This window comes from Mirounga leonina, unplaced genomic scaffold (assembly GCF_011800145.1).
Source record: "Mirounga leonina isolate KUSES-001 unplaced genomic scaffold, KU_Mleo_1.0 Mir_165, whole genome shotgun sequence".
Taxonomy (NCBI): domain Eukaryota; kingdom Metazoa; phylum Chordata; class Mammalia; order Carnivora; family Phocidae; genus Mirounga; species Mirounga leonina.
In genome coordinates, this window is record NW_023270415.1 from 39,446,065 (window position 1) to 39,468,300 (window position 22,236).

At 39.8% G+C, this 22,236-nt stretch overlaps 1 protein-coding gene across 6 annotated transcripts in view; it reads right to left on the reverse strand.

Moving 5' to 3' along the window:
- RUNX1T1 (RUNX1 partner transcriptional co-repressor 1) overlaps positions 1 to 22,236 on the reverse strand; it is a 141,005-nt gene that overhangs the window by 89,821 nt on the left and 28,948 nt on the right. Inside the window, exon 1 of one of the 6 annotated variants that reach the window (XM_035011510.1) lies at positions 11,021 to 11,635. The exons of the other annotated variants lie outside the window; for them this stretch is intronic. Coding sequence (XP_034867401.1) covers positions 11,021 to 11,027 — 7 coding nt within the window. The 5' untranslated portion in view covers positions 11,028 to 11,635. Of the gene's footprint in view, positions 1 to 11,020; positions 11,636 to 22,236 lie in introns of those variants that run through there. 6 annotated transcript variants of the gene reach the window in all.

Sequence of the window (22,236 nt, forward strand, 5' to 3'; positions counted from 1 at the left end):
AAAGAGAGGATGCCTCAATTGGTATGCAAGGGAGGCTTCCTCCCCCTGAATACATTATGAACTTGCAGCATGCTAATATGCCATGCTATCATAAGCACCAGATGGGGCAGTAGGCAGTACATGTCCCATCAAACCTCAAGAAGATGTATTAATGTTCATGCTCTTTAAAAAAAAAAAAAAAAATCCTAGACTTCCACATTTCTTAGCATTCAGTCACTTTCTCTCAAAGCACAGTCCTCCCGGGCTGCTCCTCTTCACCAGATGGTGCCAGGAATCATTTCAATCTATTTTATCACAGGAGGCAAAGGCCACAAAGCGTGTCAGACTACGCTTACTGAAGGCACACCAAGCACAAAAGAGAACAACAGAAGATCCAGGAGCCATAAGAAATAAGTCTTCTCCAGGCAATACAGATGAAACATTTTTTAATTGTGCTGGACCCTTATTTACGCTCCACACGGAGGGGGACAAAAAGAACGCTTCCGTATGTCTAAACTTCCAAGACTACCTGGCATTATTGTGAAGTTGAAGTCTACCCTAAATATTCTCTAAAGATGATCAATCAGCTAAACTCACAAAATTGTGAATAATCAGAAGGCGGCCTCAAAATGAGGCAAGGGCATAGTAAATGGTACCTGAGTGTGCCGAAATAGACTTGCTTGTTTAAAAGCAACTCTCAGAACAAATAACATCCCAGAATCAGGTAAAATGCGCCCTCTCTTAAGTATCTCAGTCAATTTAGCTGTAATGTGTGGGAATCTGAATATGCCATTAGAAACCAAGGATCTGAATAAATGCATTACTTGTAATTTCTTGAGTATTATTTTTTAAATACATCGTTTAAAATAAATAAATTGCCTTGATTTCCATTCATCTAGGATCTCCCCTAGTTTATTTATGATCACAAAGGGGTATTTTCTCTAGAATACAGAAGGAGACATAAACTGTAATTTACAACAGTGTTTCTCAAACTTGAATGTGCTTCAGAATCCTCTGAGAACTTGCTCAAACACAACTGCTGGGCCGCCCCCAGAGTTTCTGATCCAGTAGGTTTGGGGTGGGGCAAAGAATGTGCATTTCCAGTAAGTTCCCAGGTGATGCTGATGGCCACTGGGCCACGAACCCTACTTTGAGAACCACTTATCTACATCATTCTGTACCATGTTTCCAAAGAGCTCCCTTACCCTTAGAAAGCTGGTATCTTAGGGGCACCTAGATGGCTCAGTCAGTTAAGTGGTTAAGCGGTTAAGCATTTGACTCTTGATTTTGGTTCAGGTCATGATCTCAGGGTTGTGGGATGAAGCTCCCACGTGGAGCCCCACAACGAGCTCTGCGAGGGGCTCCCTGTAGGGCTCCACGCTGGAAGTGGAGCCTGCTTATGATTCCCTCTCTCTCCCACTACCCGCCCCCCCCCCCCCCCCCCTCCCCCATTCCCCCCCCCCCCCCAAAAAAAAAAAAAAAAAGTAAAAAGAAAGTCTGGTATATGCAGAATATCAGCAATATCCTTGTAAAAACAGACCCACTCAGTTAAGCTAAACTGACCCATGAATTTTTTAAAAGGCACAAATGAATAGAAATACTTATAAAATATCTGTCAAATTAGCAAGATTATTCTTTCAAGGCATACTATATAATGATAGTCCCTGAAACTCTACAGTCCTGCCCTGTTCCCTTTAAAGGATTCAATGTAAATGTTGAAACAAACAGAAGGGGGCAAAAATATTTCAAGAAAGCTGTGTTAAAGCAAGAAATTACATGTTTTTCATGAGAATACTATCTATATCATGCACTGAATGAATTATCTTAGCAATCTCTCTGGAGTCTTGACAAATTTTATCAGCCTATCAAATTCCTACTTATCTAAGATTATTGGCTAAAGAAAGTGCTTGGCTGAATTTCTTGTGTTAACTGAAAAAAATGAAAATATTTTGTTATTTGTCTTTTGCTAGAATCGTATTCCTATGTCTGCTGGAGAGTGAAACCTTACAACCATCTTCCCAAACTACATGCAAGTGCTCAGGTAAAAGGAGAGCCAATTTCCCAAAATATTGTGTACAACAGTCAAAGCCTTCGACTTTGTTTCTAATTTCAGTATTTATGCCAGGAAAGGTTTAAGTATTATACACTGTATTAGACTCTTAGTAAATATGATCATGATAAAGTAACAGATTTATAATGCATGCGATCTCAACTACTATGCAGCGAGTCACCAATAAAGTTGTATGGTTCAAACGTAAATGTATTATTCTTCCTTAACTCTGAAAGCAAATGTTTGATTCCTAAACACCACTTACCAAAAATTTTATAAGATTACCTTCCTATTTTTTCCCCTCATAATTAACATGCTTTGTGCATTAATTCTTTCCTTTAAAATCTCTGTGAATCCCAGTCCACCTCTCACCCACTCACTGACTCATTAAGCAAACATTTGCTGATTGCCTACTATATGCCAAGCTCACAGGTAGCCTGGAATGGAATTATTAGAACTAAGAAATCAAGATCTTAATGTAAATGGCAGCTTTATCAAGAGGAGTTGATGATGTTTAAAACGTCTATTTTAAACAACAAAGAGTATGTATCTTGGGAGACATAAAAGGTTAGACAGAATTCATCTCTCTAGCAACATCCCCTACCAAGGAACAGGAAAATCACTGGGGGTGGGGGGGTGGGGGGTGCTCTGAATTACCTAACTTGAAGCAACACATGAAAACTGTCACTCCGTAATAACTGAAAAACCAGGATGGGCTTTTCTTAAGCATGCACTTTATTATTTTACTCATCATTCTAAGTTTGGTTATCTGTTTCCAGGTGAGCAAATTAGTGGAATGGGTAAAAGGGTAAAAGGGTGGGCAGATGACAGAAAGAGAGGAGAGAAAATCCCATCAAATGTAGACAAAACTCATCAAGCACAATTGTGTAGAGTCCTTTTGTGTGGCTCAAACACCATCCCTCCCCGCCCCACCACCTCCAGCTTTTTAAGTCCAGGGAGCACCACTGTCTGCCTTTAATAATTACTGCTTGCATGTAAACTATGCTTTTTAGGGGCACATAGCACGTTTCCACTCATTATTATCACGGTCCTGTGAAGTAAAAGTCAGCAAGGCAGAATGATTTTCTCTAAGACAAAGAAAGTGAAGCTCAGGCAGACAGAAAACTGACTTGTTCCTGGTTATGCCACTACGTGGAAGAACCCTGATTCACACCCAGGAATTGGCATCCTCAACACCCTGAGCTTTTTGAGGGATGACCTGATAAAACACAACATAGTAATTGCTTGCAATATAAATCCAAGTTGTAAAGCAAAACAAAAAAAACACGTTCGGCACAAAGGGAGCAAGACTACAGCTGAGTATGAAGACCATGGCCATCCAAAATGACTGCTAATAAGGACAAAATTTTTAAACCGGTAAACAGAAGTAACTTAGTGGCTTAGAGAGGTCCTCTTCTACTCTCCGGAAAACACTACAAAGTGGGTGAATTCTCCAAGAGGTTTTGGTGAAAAGTATATTTACATCACACTGATATGGTAACAAATGCTTTGCTCCCAGAATGTAAAATGTAAATAAAGATGAAAAACAAACGAACATTCCTTTATGTAGCAAATAGCTCAATAATAACAACAGGTAAACTCCTCCTTTCAACAAAGTTCTTCAGAGAGACTCCTAAATTGTAGAAAATAGAAAACATTTTGAAATCCTGGTTACATCTACATTTAGCCTTTTTTTTTTTTTGGCCAATTCCTTCTCAGCAAGCAAACACTGGTGAAGAAGTGTGCCTGAGTAATTAAGAAGTTTGGGTTTTGCCTCTGATTTCTATCACTCCCTATTGTATAAACCAATGATTAGGAATATCCTGGGAAGTCTAGGAGAAAATAAGGTGCTTTCTAAGAACTCAAATTTTCATTTCCATTCCTTTAATATCTTCCTGTCTGTAGGCTATACAAAGACAACTAATGCTAGAGTAGAAAGGAAGAAAATAAATGTTAACAGGCCTTTCAAATGAAGTGTTCCCATACATGCTGAGTATAAGGTTCAAATATAACCACAATAAAGAGGAAACAATGCCTATCTCCCATGGAAAGTGTCAGAATCCAGGCCCTTCCCCATGCCAGTCATATCCTTGTCAGGACACATGTTAAGCATTTCAAATTCGAGAATATATAAATTGCTACCACAGGACCTTCAAATTTTATTATGTATTTTCCTCCCAATAACCCGGCAATCATTAAAGCCAATGACAAGTCCAGAGGAAGGCAGTGAAGTTAAATCGTGCAAAGTTCAAGTGTAATAATGACACACTCAGAAGCACAGCAACTGTCCTCAAAGTTCCAAATAACTACGCCTGCCATCAAAATCATCCCAGATTATTAAGAATGGTCTGTTTACTTTGTCAAACTCTTTAAGACTCTTCTTAAACCTGTAAACACATGATAAAGATACCCTGTAATATCCCCTCTTCCTAAAGAGCATTTCTGCCCATCTAATTACATAGCTCTTAAGGCCAAATTCTTTACAGTATCATGCCCTCATCGGTACTTTCAAAATGATATTCTTGCATGAGCAGCAAGTACACTGTATGATGTTAATAAACCACACAGAATTAAAAGAATCCCTCTAATAAAGTGAGTCATTTTACAGACTATGCTTATCACTCAGCCTTTAAAAAATAAATAAATAAATAAATAAATAAATAAGAAAAAAGAAATGTGGGAAACAGAAAGGAAAGCTTCTAGAGAAAGCATCCCACAATTTTTTAAATCAACTGCTTCCTTTTAGAGAGGGAGGGGCATGATGAAAAAAGGTATCTGCTTTCCTACAGTGTCCTTGTCTTCTGGAGTCACCGTGCCTGCATGCCCAGAACCTATCTGGGGCAGGATCATGGGTACCCAACAGTCTTGCTAACAAGAGATCTTTTTTTTTTTTTTTTAACCACACAAGGCTGGTGAACAAAACAATGTGGTCTGCCAATGTGCTGAATCTATCAATTTACTTTCCAGTTTTCTTCTAATCCAAAACACTGGAAAATCATCTATCTGAGCTTCTGATCAACAGAAGAGAGCCTGGATTACCACATTCCCAAAGCCTACAAAGGCGCTGTTTTAGTTAGTCTATACAGCTTTGACAAGGAGTAAGTCTATGATTTCTATTAGACTTTTCAAAATAATGACATTAGCCCCCTGATGCCTATTATTCTCATTGCATTCTTTCAAGAGGAGTAGGAATACACAGAGAACCAAGTGGCATCTTAACCTGTTTTATCCAAGATCATTCTTGATGGTTAAGGCTAATGCCTTTCCATTTTTATTTGTCTGCAAAGAGAACTCTACTTCAAATTCAAACACTCCCCCTTTAAATGTTTCCATCTAGCTTGCACTACAAAATATCTTCTCTTCAAGACACAACATCCTCACCCCTCCTCAAAAAGAAAAAACAAAAAGGAATCCAAAAGTCAGGCAAACCGGAGAATCCTTCCTCTCTCATTTAACTTTATCTATGTGTCCTTGGGCAAAAAGCTTAATTTACCTGATCTTCAGGTTTCAAACAGATCATGTGGCCACAGAAACCATTTGCAGAACAGTAGCAAAAAGTAGGAAGTCTAGAAGGTGCCTAGCCTGGGGCCTGGCATGTGCAGGCTTTCAATAATAGGCTGCTCTTACTATACCATCAGAGATTTATTCCGTTCAGAGATGGCAGTTATATATTCCCTTTGAGATTAAGAGGATTTCCTGATTCCTTTGATTGGAACTCTATGGGTTGAAAAACATAATTAAGCTAGACATTCTCAGAAAGTACATTTACATTAATATTAATTAATGCAAACAGCTGTTTGAGAAAGCCAGCCAGATAAACCTGCTTCTTGGTCAGGTGTGAAATCCTATTGTTCTCAAGTTATGAGTCATTTAAGTTAATGACTTATTCCACTAGATACAGTTAGCTACCCAAGAACCACAACTGTACACAAAGAAATTGCTTTCGAGAAATACTATACCCACTCTCATGCACATAGGAATTAAAATTTAATAAACAAAAATGAATGTCCTGTCCACAGTATAAGAACAACAAACCAAAAAATGTTAAGTTACATTAACGAAGGTCTGATCTGAGGCAAGCATAAAGCAGGCAAGGGTTTCTAATAAGCAGTAGCTTGGCCCATTGCCCACTCTTCCCCTATGGCCTTGAATCCTAATCTATTTAGGGCCTCCCTCGCCTCTGGGTTTCTGTACCCGTCTCCTGTCTCTGGGCTCTTATTAGTTTGTATCATAATCACTACCTACTTCTCTACCTGGAGCACTAGAACTCAAAACTCCATGAGGGCATGGAGGGACTGAATCCTAGTCATCTGGTCCCTGGCCCACCTGCAGCGACCTACCAAAGTGTACCACCTGAATTTCCTTATGACAGCAACCTTTCCATTGCCATGGCCTTGTATTAATCAAGCTTCTTAGTACTCTAGTAATTAAACACATTTAGGCTCTCTCATTTCCAAACAATTAGAAGATAAATTCGATGGCCTACTTTTACCACAGGTCAAGTGATTACTGTCAAGAGACTCTTCTCCCATGGAGCTCTAAGGTCCTGGAGTAAGAGGGGAGAAAGCATACAGTAAGAGTCATCCAGGGTGGACTAGGAAAGACAATGAAGTAAGGCTGACATTGACATGGTAAAGGGATGAAATGTGCCTGTGAGATTTAGAAGCGGCCGAGCAAAGAGGATGGACTGGAGAATCGTCTTACTTTAATAAAACACCTGAGCAAGTTGCCTGACCTCTATGTGCCTCAGTTTCAACATCTGTAAACTAAAAGCACTTGCAAGATCAACCTTCCAGCTCTTAAAGGTATTTGTCACTCTGATGATTCAGACAGAAGGCTGTTCGGAATATTGCAATTACATTACAGAATCTCTTGCAGACATCAAATATCAGTGTAGTGATGAGATGGTTAATAAACACTTCTAGGCTATATAATGCCCACGAAGCAAATGTATACTCTAAGAAATAAAAATAAACTAGTTGTTTTACGAAATCGTCAGCAGCAATCACCACCACCACCACACTCCCCCCAAAAATTGAACACTTTTCTTTTTCAATAGTCCATTAACTCCACAGGAAGATGCCTTGTAAAAGTTTCCCAGTATTATTTAAAATGCATAGAACTAAAAGGTCAAGGACTCAAAAATATTAACAGAAAATAATTGAAAAAGAGAAAGGAAATGGTACCAGGGCTTGAAGAGAAGTTGGAACTTCTAAGTGCCTACTACAAAGAAGTCACGGCTGCACCATCTACATTTATAATTGGATATTTGCAGCTTATATGGTTTTCTTTTCATAGCTGGCAGGAGGCTTGTTTGAAACAGCAAAGAGTTCGCCCAACACAATAGCAAACCAACTCACAAGGTAAGATCGAGTGACAGTGGATGGACTGTTGTGTTTTTTTGTTCTTGCATAATAGCATTTCTAGATTAATCTATTTAAAAAAAATAACCAGGTGCATTATCCAAATGTTCAGTTACTGGGGACACTCACAGTTGTCTGTCCATGGCAATTTCATTTCTGTTTTTTACACAAATCATCACTTGCAAGCACTGATGTTAAAAACAGAAAAACAGTCTAGTACACAGTGGCTATAAATGCCAAATCAATTTTCAGCAGATAATAAAGTCCATGTTTTACAATCAGCAATGCACTGTTTTACTACCCAAAAATGTAAGCTAATAATATATAGCTCTACTAAATGGAAAATGCAGATATGCTGTTAAAAAAACGGGCCGGCTACGAGAGGATGGATCATTTCTGCAGGGACCTTCTTAAAGCTATGTGTAAGTGTTTTGAAAATATCACATGATGTGGCCATGTGTTAAAAATTACAGCCAGTTAAGTTCTCTGCTAAGAAAAATATGTGGGCAATTTATGAAATGCACTCCAGGATGGAGATGTCTTAAGTAAAACCAGATTTTGAAAACAAACCTTTTTTTTTTTTTTTTTTGGAAACTTGAACTTAAAAAAAAAAAAGTTCCAGGCACATCTGGAGAGCAGGACCATTGAGAAAGGGTGGTCTGACCTAATACTAGCCATCTTCTGAAAGAACAGCACTATTTCTGGGCTCCACTGACTCTGCTCACTTATTGTCCTTTTAAGGAAACAGTCCTGAAAGCATTTTGTAGGTCAACATATGTTCTTTGATAATATTATACAAAGATGGATAAAAATATAAGCGTTTCAGAAAGCTTGGAGTCATCTCCTCCCGAAAGAATATAATGCCCAAGGTCTCTCATGAGAAAACATTTTCCTTTTCTTAAACACAAGGATCTAGTTGTTCCAAAGTGACAGGCAGTGAAATGATATTTCCTTGTATTAAGTTAAATCATAAAAATAGTTCAATCTAGTTCTTTAAAGCATGCGTGGTCTCCTTCGACTTTTTATGGCTCATTTTGTAACAGTATGATATCAACAGCTAAAGTGTGTTTTTTTTAACCAAAATAGTTCTAGAAATCCCTAAACTAAGACTTTGTTACCTACCCACCCCCACAGATTGGTATGTCTTTGAATAAGTTCGGTCTGTGCACATCTGTTTACAGGGATCCCCATTTTTATGAAAAAGGTCCTAGACCTGAGAATTGTTACATCAAGTTTGAGACACCCAGGAACCAGTTCTGATATCTGACCTACTAAATAATGATAACAGTAGTAGTAATAGTAAGATTAAATGTTGATACATAAATATGTAGTCAAAGAAAAAAGAAAAGTGACAATATCAGATTACCCGAAACACATCCTTTTAATCTACTCCACATAATGTCTTACTTAAAAACATAAAATCTGTCTCAGATGGTTAAAATTGTCCATTAATATAAGTACATATGTATGGACTAAAATATGCTAAAAACATATTAAGAGGCAGTTCATGCGATAGGAGAGTTTAAAAAGTACAGATGGGTGTCAAAAATAGCCAAGTGTCAGATCTGCTCAAGTATCGCCATTCTGGTGCAGGCTCATAGTCACAGCTGTTAATATATTCTCTGCATCCAAGTACAAGGTTTTCTAACACAGTTGATGAGAGAGCGAGAGAGAAACACTGCCACACTTGAGGCTACTGCCTTAGAACCAGTCAGACATTAACAACTTAACACTGAAACAAACTTATCAATGATTCTAAAACTTCAGAGTGCAATGTATTCTCAATAAGGCTGCTTTGAAGAGGACTTTAAAATCATGTAAGCAGTAAGGGGTAGCAAGGGTCCTAACTAATCTCTTTCACCCATGATCATTCACAAATGGCTTTGGGCACTTATGGGGCTTTAACCAAAACAACACAGACTCTTCAAAATGCTGATCAATGAGATCATTCCACATATACTTAGAGCATAAAAACAAAGAAGATTCGAGACAGGACATAAAAATCAGATGCAACGCTGCTACAATATTCTGGCGAAATAAAAATACCACCAGCACCACCAGCACCAGCACCACCAGCAGCACCACCACCAGCAGCACCAGCACCACCACCACCACCAGCAGCACCAGCACCACCAGCACCACCACCACCAGCACCACCACCAGCAGCACCACCACCAGCACCAGCACCACCACCACCAGCACCACCAGCAGCAGCACCACCACCACCAGCACCAGCATCACCACCACCAGCACCACCACCAGCATCACCACCACCAGCACCACCACCACCACCACCACCACCACCAGCACCACCACCACCACCACCAGCACCACCAGCACCAGCACCACCAGCACCACCACAAGCACTTTTTCACACCAATTCCCTATCACATACCCAATGCACATGACATCTTTAGTTGCATGGCGCATGTAAATCAAGATGAGAGCTTAAAGAGTTAAAATGACCTTTCAAAGACCTCAGTCATTGTCTTTCTGTAAATTGATTTCCCCCATATTTCAGCGACATGCATTCCTTGTCTACTGAACTCATGAAAAAGTGCAGTTCTGTCACAAATACATCCTTTCTGCACATATATCAATAATGATGAGGACTACAAGACACATCCTAAAGGGAAAAACATTCGTCAAACAACTGGCAATACCTACACACAACTGTGGTTGCAGAAAACTGGCAGATAATGTTTCAAAACACCATCTGTGAGGTGTACAAACTCTGGGACCAAGCACAGCCTCTTCTGCCTGTCCTACCCAAATAATGTGCACAAATCAGCCAGCTGGAGGATCTCTATCTGCCCCATCTTTTTTTATATGGAGAGGGGCTGCTCAAAGTAGGCACAGGGCAATCCAGACAGTTCTTGAGAACAGCAGAAGCAACCCGAGTTTCTCCACCAGGCTTCTCCCAGCCTTCTTTCTCCACAAGCAGAGACTTCACTGGCAACCATCACAGAGACACTCCAGGCTCCAAAGATAACATGTTTCAGAGGAAACTGACACACACTCAATTTCCAGGACCACAACAGCTTCGGCAATCCAGCAGACCTTTTCTTTTTAATTAACTGATTTCAATTATTTGCCCGATGACATCTAAGGACTGTTGATTTAGGGCAAGACTGAAATTATTTGTAGTTCCAAAGCTTCCTTCACTTTCTCTGACATAAACAGCTTTTTAAAGAGACCTTATCCCAGGATTCTGCCATAATCTGAAAACTCTCTCCGCAGATGAAATTTGCAGGATACAAGGTACAGATGACAGTCACAAAATCCATCACAGAAACAATACTTCTTACTTGAGCTAAATCCCTCAAGAAAATTGCTGCTCTGGGCAAACATACGTGGCTGTACCTTCCCCTCTGCCTTTAAAACACACCTCCCAAATTCTCAGAGCAGAGCCTCCACACCCTGTACCCCTTTATCTAGATCTTGATGGCTCTCTTTCCGCCACCTTCCACACCTCACCTCTGTCACCCCCAGCCTCTGCCTGCCCATGCAAAATCCGGTCCGGCGTGGGGCAGAAGGTATTCTCCATGCATAATAAAAAGTAAGCTTTCTTCATTTCAAAATCAGGGAAAGAGAGAGAGAGAGAGAGAGCGCAGCAGGGCTAACTCACCAGGCATCCTTGAATCCAGCGTCCACACGGAAAGTGACTCTCTCCTAAAATCCAGCGGGATCGGGGCTCATGCCTCCTGTTCTGGAATGAGCACCAGCAGAGAGAGGAGGGCCGTCAGAAGGGGCTGGGGCAGCATAGCCCGAGGCAGGGTGCTGGGCGCGTGCGCCTGCCAGGCAGAGACAGATGGAGAGCTGACACTCCGGATTGCACTTGGAGCAGAAATGTGGATGATGACAGGAGCACATGTGGCCTTGAACCCAGCCCTGTCTCCTCAGGCAGAACAATGACAGGGATGTGTGTGCAAAGTATTGCAACCCTTACCTCCCCTTACCCACTCTACCTCTCTGGGCAAGTTCCAGAGCACCAAAGAACAGAAAGTAAAACGCAGAATGATAAGCTAAACGCTGAATAATTCATTCATCACCACCCCCATCCCGTTACAAGTTAACCCTTATTTTGCCAAAAGAATGGAAAGTAGACTGGCCCCCTACCACTGCTCACAATGAAACGGCTTCCCTTCCATCTTCTATTAACAGCCATAATTGGAAACTCTATTAAAAATCAAACGTAGGCACAAACCTCAAAGCTTGTTTATTGAACTGGAAATCCAAAACAGTAAAAAAAAAAACATTTTTTTTAAGACTTTGTATTTTGTGCCAGTTTATCCTACTGAACAAAGTATCCGAATCATTCCCTTTGTCAGCTTCTCAGTGGTATGTGTAAAATAGAACACTTTTTAGAAGCAGAAGCAGACCACTTTTATTTTACTAGAGTGCTTTTAACCCCCTGGGATCCCTGCGTTGATATGCTCCAAACATTTTCAGCTTACTCTCCTCTACCTTGCGTAGAGATCCATGCGAGATGAAAACAAAATCTTCACTGTAAAGCCTTTTCAAAAGCTGAACAATCACATCCTCCTGATTTCTGATTTTTTTGCACACCCTTAAATGTTTATCCTTCCCATGAATAACACATACCCAGCCAGGTTCAATGGACTCTTCCCCATAAGCTTTAATGGACACCATGATATATAAAACTACAAGCCTTTGTTACAGTGCTTTATCTAAAGCTGGCTATTTTCCTCTCAGCGGTCCCTCTTTAGTCCTTTGTAAAACATCCTTGCCTCATAGCAGAAACATACGCCTGCCTGCCTTGCATGCCTTTTCCAAACACAAAATGCCAGGCAGAAGGAAAATACTGTTCGCTTCTAAAACTCTTCTTCATTTTAACACTTGCAAATCTTTCCTAAGGTCTGTGTGTTATTTGTTTTAACAACAGGGCACACAATGAGACAGATTCCGCAGGCTCTACCTTTCCAATGTATGGTCAATCCACTATAAACACAGAAACAATTCCACTCAGGAGTCTCTGCCCAGCCCGCAAGCTCAATGCCTATGACAGACAGGAGCATCCCCTTTAACTCTTGCTGTCCCTTCACGGTCTTCGACATGTCCTCTGCTTATACTACTTTCCATATGCTTTTAGCCCTTGTCAGATTGATTTTTTTTTCCCTACTTGCTGCCTCAAAGAAATCTCAAAAACCCATCTGAAAAACAGAGGCAGTGACTGTGATTTCTACCTACTCACCCTTCCTACACCTCTCCCCAAGAGTACACACAACCTGTTTCAAAGTACACCTACATGCATGCACACACCCTACACAAACTAAAAATAAATCATCTCTGGTAAACAGCGTCAATCAATAAGCATGTCTACAGCCCCTAAATACTGCACCCAGGAAGCATGGCTTCATCTAGTGAACCCCTCAAAAATCCATCACTGTCAGAGACAACTTGTAAAAAGACTACAATTCATAATGATTACTCTGTTCTGTCACTAATAGTATACTGCACCCTATTTATGAGGCCAATCTTTTTGTTCATCTTAGTTAGATGTCACTTGTAATGAGGTTCTGTGTAATGGATTTCAGTACAGTTAAGCACCAAGCTCAAACATTCTTATGACAGAAAGCTTTATAGTAGGCATGAGTATGATAATCAATTAAGTCCTGCTATAAGGGCCTTTATGGAATCCAGCATCCTGAGTCTGTGGATGTTCATTTTCAAAGAGAGTTATTTTTTTTAAAGCCACTCAATGCTACGTGTCACTGATTTTTTTTAATACTATACCTACGTTAGGAAGAAAACATTTTCACAGTGGGAGACCCAACTTTCATCAATATGCACGGTGAATCACTTCTGAAATAGAAAATCATATGACAAAAATGCAATACACTTTAAGAAAACTGGATGATATCCAGGTTTAAAACTGGGTCTTAATACTGGTACACGGCAAGTTCCTACACACCACTACTCAGAACACTGAACTTCCATATGCTGTGTGATTATATATCTTTTCTATGTGTAAAAAAAGCTTTTTAAGCTGTTCTCTGACTACAGTAATTGCCACTTTAAATTGATCCACGTCAACAAAACCCAGATCCCTGGAGATTCTCACCTAGAAGTCTGACTGCAGAAAGGGCCTAACTGAATGGTGTGCATCTGAGATGAGTTCAGTATTTTTCTCAAGGAACCGGTCCCCTCCTCTTCTGCTTTCATCCACGGAAGCAAGCAAAGCAGCAACCCCATTTGGCAGTTCTCCCTAAACAGGGAGATCTGGATACATAGTTCTGTACAGTTACTTAGACAGAAATAACTTTCCCTTTAATAAAAGGAAAAAGAAAGAAAGAAAGAAAGAACGAGCTTAGGGAGCCAAAATCTCTAACATCCAAATTGTATAATAAAAATAGACAATCAATAAGATGATGAATGCATTTATGTAGGTGAATGGGGGGAAAAAAAGAGTATGTACTGAATACGTACTACAAAAGTTTTCTCCAGTACAAAAACACTGCCCTGCATCATCATGAGGAAACATACTTTTTTAAAACTTAAGATAGGGGCGCCTGGCTGGCTCCATCATCGGAAGAACATGTGACTCTTGATCTCAGGGTCATCAGTTCGAGCCCCACGTTGGGCATAGAGATTACTAAAAAAAAAATAAACTTGAAAAAATACTTAAAATATATTCAGAACAATAACAGAGACTACACTGCTGACCAACTAAGTGCTTCCTCAGGAGAGCCATGTCAGTTAATGCATGTCTTTTAATTAAGAACACAGAGCTTTTTGAAGGTGATGTGTTTTGTTTTGTTTTTGTTTTTTTTTTTGTCACTTTCTGAATTGGGAAATTTAGTCAACGACTTAACGTCAGGCTCCCCCTGAAATACATAAATTGGTTTTTGACAATAAAGTTGGATCCTTCACTAGAAGGGCATTACGGTATTGCCTTCCTCCCAGGTATCTTTCACTTATTTCCAAAACAGACCAGCCCTGTCCTACAGATTTTTCCTTTGGTCAAGCCTGACTTACCAACAGGGACTATCAGTCTACTGAAATCGTCTGCAGTTAATGAAAGCTCTCTACACCCGTGAAGGGCGAATGCCAGTTAAAGCTTTTCCACAGGTCTTCTCAACTTTCCTCTCAGCTCTTAGCAGGCTGTTGTGATACATTGTGACTTCACACAGTGGGTATTAAGTGAGTTAATTCAAAGGAGCTGAAACCTCATTGATCCTAATTGAAAGCAATACACCCAACCAAATACTTTCCTACCCCATCTGCTCTGGCCTGCCACCAGCTATTCAATACAAGAGAATTAATAGTTTCAGATATTCTAACCGACCCAATAAAGGCACTCATTTAAGCAGGGCTGCATTAACAAAGTGAAAAAACAAGGGTAAAATGGGTTCAAATGGAGCATTTTACTCCTAGTTGGCTTTAACAAAGCTGAATAAGGCTTATTCTGACTTTTTATGTGCAAGACTTGATAAACTGAATGAGAAGGCACTCAATGATCAGCCAACGAGCATTGATGAATGGTCATTAAGACCCCCCTGCTCTTAGGGGAGACCCTTCCACAAAGTGGCACACCAGCTTGAAAGGGCAGACTCACTAATGTCCAGATTTCTCCGCTTGCTTGTTCCACTTTCAATTGCAGACCACTGGCCACCAAATGAGGCTGACATATTGGAAAATAATGTTTTATGGGCGAATGGTAAAAAATAAAATGGAGGCATTAGCTCTGCTTTCAAATTCAAATCTGCTAGTTTTGTCAGACCCCAAAGGTTTTGATTTTCCACCCAGATGGAAGCTATTAGTTTTTCTAAAGGCATCCCACTGACAGGGCAAACCTACCTAATGTGTGAGCTGTTGGGCTAAGGGAGATGGACCTCTCTTTTGGATGATTTCCTAACTTCTCATCACTTTGACAGTCAATTAAATAGATACAACACCTAATAAAAATGTACATTAATTTGTTGCTGCCACTGAAAGACATGTGAAACTGCATTAAGTAAAAGCCATAGTAGATTGTCTTCTGACAAACATAAATCCAATTATACTTTGTCTGCCAGAGAAACAACTGGTTTATGTTCTACTTAGGCTACAACATAAGATGCAGCCAATGACAAAGAAATGAGTGGAGTAGGAAAAAAAAATTAAGTTAAAAAGTTCATTGAAGTATTCCATAAAGGTAAGAGCTTAGCTGTCACTTTAACTCCTTTATATAAACGTCTGTTGTAAACAGCCAGCTACATTCACACTATTTCCCTCAAATATTTCCTTTTGGGGAAATGATTGGCAAGCATTTGCGCCTCAACTCCCAGCCAGCCCACAGAAGAGCTCGCAAGAACTTTACTTAAATGACAAGGGAACAGGGGACATGACTACCATCTTAAGAATTTGAAGGGTGTACAAACATCATGGGGTCAAAGGGTTATTTAGGGCTGTCCAAGAGGGCCTAAGTGCTAGCAGTAAGATGGAATCAAGCAAAAGAAAGCATGCTGGATAGAGGAAGCTTGTCTTAAGAGGTGATTATAACAGACATCACAGAAGCAGAAAAGCTTCACTGCCTAGATCATTTGCAAGTAGACGACAAAGCACTACACAACACAGTGTCCCATAGAGAACACGCTGCGTGGTCTGTCGAGAAATCCTCATCTACTATGGCAAGTGGCAGGTCGAGAACTAGAAGTCATGACCCTTTCCCTTCACCTATGACATATCAAACTCAAGGACTCAGGTCACTTTGATTTTTGTTATCTCCATCAGTTAGAGTGAGTTACCAACGTGCACTAAAACTGTAATTTGAACATTCCAATCATAATGTATTTTTAAATAATAGTGATTTCCTAAACTGATAAGCCGAACAGTTTCTTAGGGGCTTTTTCCCCCCATCTTCAATGTCTACAGAATAAAATGTTACCTACATAATTCCAACAATTTTTCAAGCAATGTATTTGATGTTTTTTTTGTTTTTTTGGTGGGCAGCAAAGTAAGGTTTTTTTTGAGAAATAGCGAAGTGACAGTACAAAGCTCCCAAGGAGGGAGGGGACCTGAGAGGGTTGCCTCAATGTATTTGATTCTTAACTCTGGCTAAAGTATAATATTCTCTACATAGGAATGAAAAGATGTGTATTAGTAATTGAAGTATGTGGGGCACATGTATGCGTGTTTCTGCAAAATGAAATCTGTTTAAGATAAAATATCACTTGCTGGAAATAAAGCTTATATTTGTAATCATTATAAATTTTTTCTGACGGGGCCGATGCCTTTAAAACATCACAACATATTGTAATTCTTTTCTACCAACAACTTTTGACTTTTGATGCCAAATCTTCAAAAACAGTCTGAAATGCTACAACAGACTTAGCACTTGCACTTACTGAATGTTATATTATTGAAATGCAAACTTCAAACCTAACTCATATCGTTAAATACAAATTACTCCATAGGCACCAGCAAGGGGTTAAATTATCTTAAAATTTTTGAAGGAACACACTTCCTTAGTAACCCACAAGGCTGAACACTCCCTGTATTAACTATGTCTTTTCCAATAACAGCATTTTCATATAAAAGCAATCAATCTTAGAAAGCACACCCTTGCATGCAAATCTGTAAATAAGTTACCATTTATACTTTCCTCAAATTTTTTCTTCTAACTACCAGAATCGCTCCGCTAATATAGGAGACACCCTAACTACCCATCCCTTATCCCTTATCCATTGGCAAGGACTGTAACACTATATGGAAAACCTTTGTTTCAATGTCACCACCTCCCCAGCCTGACTAATGGTGAGTTAGTTTTGTTAAAACGCAAGGGTGATGGCGTATGCTCCAATGAACTTTCCCTCCTCTCGGCACCAGAGACAAAAACCTGCAGCTCTGCTCTGTGCAGGAAGCCATCTGGACAGCTTTCCCTCAAAGCCCAGCCCACACCACACTGCAGGCAAAATCGGAGGGCTCGAGAGCTCTGTGGGGCTATTGATGACATACCAATTTCACATTTTCTGCTTGTACGCTTGCAACAATAAATGCTAATGAGGACTATGAATGACAATTTTAAAGACAATAAAAAGGTCTCCAAATCCCTTGCATATGGAGACACTGTTTTCAAAACTTCACCTTCTGTTACAGAGCTGTTAGAGTCTAAAGGAGAAAAAAAGAATAACCTAAGGAAAACAATAAGATGATCAAAGCACAACTGAATCCTTAAGATTTCCAAAGAAAGCAATCTGTGTAAACCCAGGGAACAACAGATCTCACCACCCCTATGAGCAGCCCTATGAATTCATGAGGCACCTTTAATCTCTACTACCTTTGCCTTCTGTAGACGTGCAGCTTAATAAAAGTACTTCCTGCTAAACACTGACTTTTTTGGAGCCTGGGAATTCTAAGAGCAGCATTTGTCCAAAAATAATTATAATCACATCATCATCCTTTGGCATAATATTTAACAACTCCACATATCTTTAGATAAATGTAAATGCAAATTGCTTCTCTACGGATAACATCTATTCTTAAAAACAATGCAATGATTCTGGATGGTGAAATTACAAATCATGTTTATTTTCCTTTTTAAATTTTTCTGTTTTCCAAATTTTCTAAAATGAGCATATATTACATTTTGAAACAGAAAAAACGAAACAAAACAATAAATATTACTTTCAATGCAATGAAAGAATTGAACAAAAGACAGGTAAGTGTTTTGACCTAGATAGGAATTAAACCATTTTGCAAAACAAAAATAAAAGATTCATCTTCCTATAAATTGTATAAAGGGTATCATTTTCATTAACATGGATTAAAACACTTTCAACAAAATCCACCAGGTGGAGCAAATACACAGCAATAAAAAAAAGTCCCAGATTTTTTTTTTTTTTACCTCTAACAAACTCTCCCCTTCTATCTCTCCACATTCAGTTTATCAAAAGCTATGCACACACACTAAATTTGCCACATTTGTAAACAAATTCAAATGCACTCAAAAACGATTTTTAGCTACCATGGATTCCATTACAAATTTTCATTACAAAACCACTTTATTTGTTCAAATAATACCCAGCGCAGTATATCTGCTTTTTCACCAAGGTAAATTTTTTAATCAATGTTTTGCTCTGACCTACTACTGGCTTTCATCATGCATGCCCCTTCCCCACACAAACCAGGCAGAATAGAATTTAATGCTGTATATTCTTAAATACACTGAATAGTGGTTAAAACCTATAGACCTCAGCTCAATTCCTTTACTCTGTATGGAAACTTAACTTCTCACTCTGACTTTTCATTATGTGTATTCTTAACTGTATACACCGAAATCTTATTAAACTTTGAGAATACTGTGACTTTTTTACTCATTATATCACAATGTCCTGTCTTCATTCCTGACGCAGTCCATAGTTACCAACAGAATACGGTTTTTTCCCTTTTTTTTCTAGAGGTATTCACCTCCTCCCATTTTCTTCTTCCACAGATCCACTTTTTTCTTGCCATTTCACTCCACACTTACTGAGCACACTCGGCGCCAGGCACCAACCCCGCTTTCTTGTTCGCATTTTCTTCTGTAATTCCTGACGCCACCTGCAAACCACAACTTTCTCCATTTGCTTTTCAGAGTCCTCCAAGCTTTTCTCACATTATACACTCTCCGCTGCCAAGGCTTAATGCTACAAATAACACTAATATTACTCACATTCAAGAAAGCTCCAGTGCGGACAGAACTACCAAGAAGTTAGAGCTGGAAAGCGGGGTACCCCGCGTCTATCACGTGGAGGAGGACACCAGTGAAGAACACTGCCTGTGGCTTAAAATATACTTATATATTTTCTTTTTTCCTATTTATATGGATGTGGAAAAGAGAAATGCTCTGAAAGAAATGCACCAGGCTGATACATAAATAAACACGCACATGCCCGAGGATACACATAACACTTCCGGCAGAGCGGTTTATGCTGGTGCATAACAGACCACGGTGAGGCCAGCTCCCTCACAAGATGCACGGGGCTAATCCAATTATTTAAATGATCATATACTTTTCACTGGAGTGGGATATAAATACATAAAATATTGACATTACCTCCATAAGTACAGTGCGAAAAGGAAGTTTTTAGAATCATCCCTACCAAACTCTTCCCTCGCAAAGGCGATTCCTTTCTTCTTTGCAAAGAATGGAATCAATTCCCTGGAGCTGTGCTGGTACACAAGGCAGAGGCATACGCTGCCCTCTTTATCTACCCACAGCTCCCATTAGCATTAATGACATGCACGTACGTGTATCAGAAGGGTAAATGCCCTTAAGTCTGCATGACAGAATCCGCATGAAGTAGTTGGAAAAACCAAATCACTGAACATGTAGTCACACTTTCCCCTCCCTTTGCAGGAAACCCCACTGCCGCCACCACCTCTGCTCCCCCACCCACCGTGCGGACATTTCATCAGCCCACATGTGGATAAAGAACCTGCTGGATTTCCTCTTGGTAAGATAACATCTTGTTATACTCTGGGGATCTCCCGAATAGCTCCATCTCCAAGCATTCCTAAGAATATTTATCCTATATATGGGGCGCCTGGGTGGCTCAGTCGTTGGGCATCTGCCTTCGGCTCTGGTCATGATCTCAGGGTCCTGGGATCGAGCCCCGCATCAGGCTCCCTGCTCGGCGGGAAGCCTGCTTCTCCCTCTCCCCCTCCCCCTGCTTGTGTTCCCTCTCTCGCTGTGTCTCTCTCTGTCAAATAAATAAAATCTTAAAAAAAAAAAAAAGAATATTTATCCTATACTATCCTCAAATTGGCCACACATCGCTGTCCAAATATTATTTGTCAGCCACCCCCAGCTTCATCAAAGGGTGTGGCTCTTCCCACAGCAAATGCTCAAGTCCATGTTCAAGTTCCAAGGACAGGGGAAAAAAATAAAAAACAACCCAACCTTAAAAGTTCTATCACCTTTGCTTAAAGATGAACTGTTCTCGTGGACAGATTAAGGTTCTAAAACTGCCTCATCAAAACAACCTCTGAAACTACTAGTTCCACACTGAGCTACTCCTGAGTCTGACCTAAAAGGGCAACTCACAGAGGACACGCTATAACAGGAATTAGGAAAACAAGAACCCATTAACTAAGCCCAGTTCTCCCCTGGTTAATATCTGTTGCCGTTGACAGAGACAATGTTTCAGAGCAAGGCCAGAGTATAAAATGAAAGAGCCAGATTTTTAAATTCGTTTAAAAAAAAAAAAAATTAAGTGTATCTGTCAGTGTAGTCCAGAAGGAGAGAGCCGGGACACAGCACTGGCAGGAACCTCAAATTCCTGACCAAACCCTCTTCCACACAATGCCTCCAGAAAGAAAGGAACCCAGGGCGGGAGCCAGCCTGACGCTGGCGGACAGACAGGGCTGGCCTTGCAGGATGTCAGAACGCCAGGCGGCTGTAAGAGATACTGGGTGTTCACACACTCTCAGGCTGACTGTTTTGCTCTTCAGGTAATTAAACAAGGAAGCAGGGCTCTGGGTATGAGCCTGACCCTGAAGCTGGGGCTCCATGGTTCTGCATATCAACTTCCGCAAGAACTGCCCGGGGCATCAACAGAACATTCTCCTCTCACTCTCTCTCGTTTCCTTCTCCACCTCTTCCTAAAGCTGACCCAGAAACAAATCCTCCCTACAAAAACATCCATAGAAAGGTCTGAGTCTATTTGTAATAAAAACCTCTGTGCTGTTGCTGTTCCCGGTCACTACCCCCCCCCCAATTTTAAAAAGCCAAAAATTAACCTAATGCAGGAACTCCGTAAAAATTTATATATAACAAATCAGTGCAAAACACTGCCTTAATTAAGATGGGTTATTCAAAGAAAATAATACCCAAATAATAACCCTGTTTTCTTTAGCCTGTGTGCTTGATTAAAGTGTAAATCTGCAAATTCAAAAAAAAAAAAAAAAAAGCTCCCCAAGAAATGATTTTGATAGTCCGGTTCACAAATTAAACATTTGTTGTGTTGTACAATTAATATTGTTATTTTCAGTTTTGGTAATGGGCATTATGGCAAGTAAATACCACCTATGATCTGGTTTAGTATGTTTCTTCAAAAATCTCATTTAAGCAAAACTATATTTGTATACAAAGAAAGTCACCATTAAAAATCAGGAATATAAAAAATATCCCTCAAAAGAAATGAAAGTGGTACGCTTATACAAACACACACACACATACACACACACATTAAGCAATGATTAGAATCACATAAATAATATATTCTTCCTTCATCTCAAAATCCATAGAGTAAAATATTGGCTGAAAGAGACAGAGACCAAAGGAGAGAGGAATACAAAAGCATGCCTGCTTGTCTGTGTTCAACACAAAGAACATTAAATGAAAACAACTGGCATGCTGCCAAATTCCTATAGAGGCAAAGAGATTCAAATAAATTGATTTCACGCATCACACTGACCTGGGATCAGTGTGCAGTGTTACAATAAGCTCAAAGCTCCATGTGGGGTAAAGCCCATTAATGCTATCAGACCCCTCAAACATGACCAAGAAAAACTAAAAATAAATGCAGAAGCTCTCAAAAACCAGCAATTTTACTTGAGAAAATAACTTTCCTCTTTTCCTAATAAAGATAACCAATATTTAAGGGTGCACAGCACCATTTAAATTAACTTTTTAAAAAAATCACCCTTTTCTAAAATACAAATGTAGCTACTGAGACCCATACAGTATCTACAAATTGGAACTATATCAGTATGTCACCCCATGATATGAACACAAATACACACCACCCTGCAACAGAAGTTTCTTCTGTCATAATTGTCTCCCACACTATTCCCCTTGCATTTTTAAGACAGCTAATGGATCTTTTTAAATTATTATTTATGACGACTACTGGACCC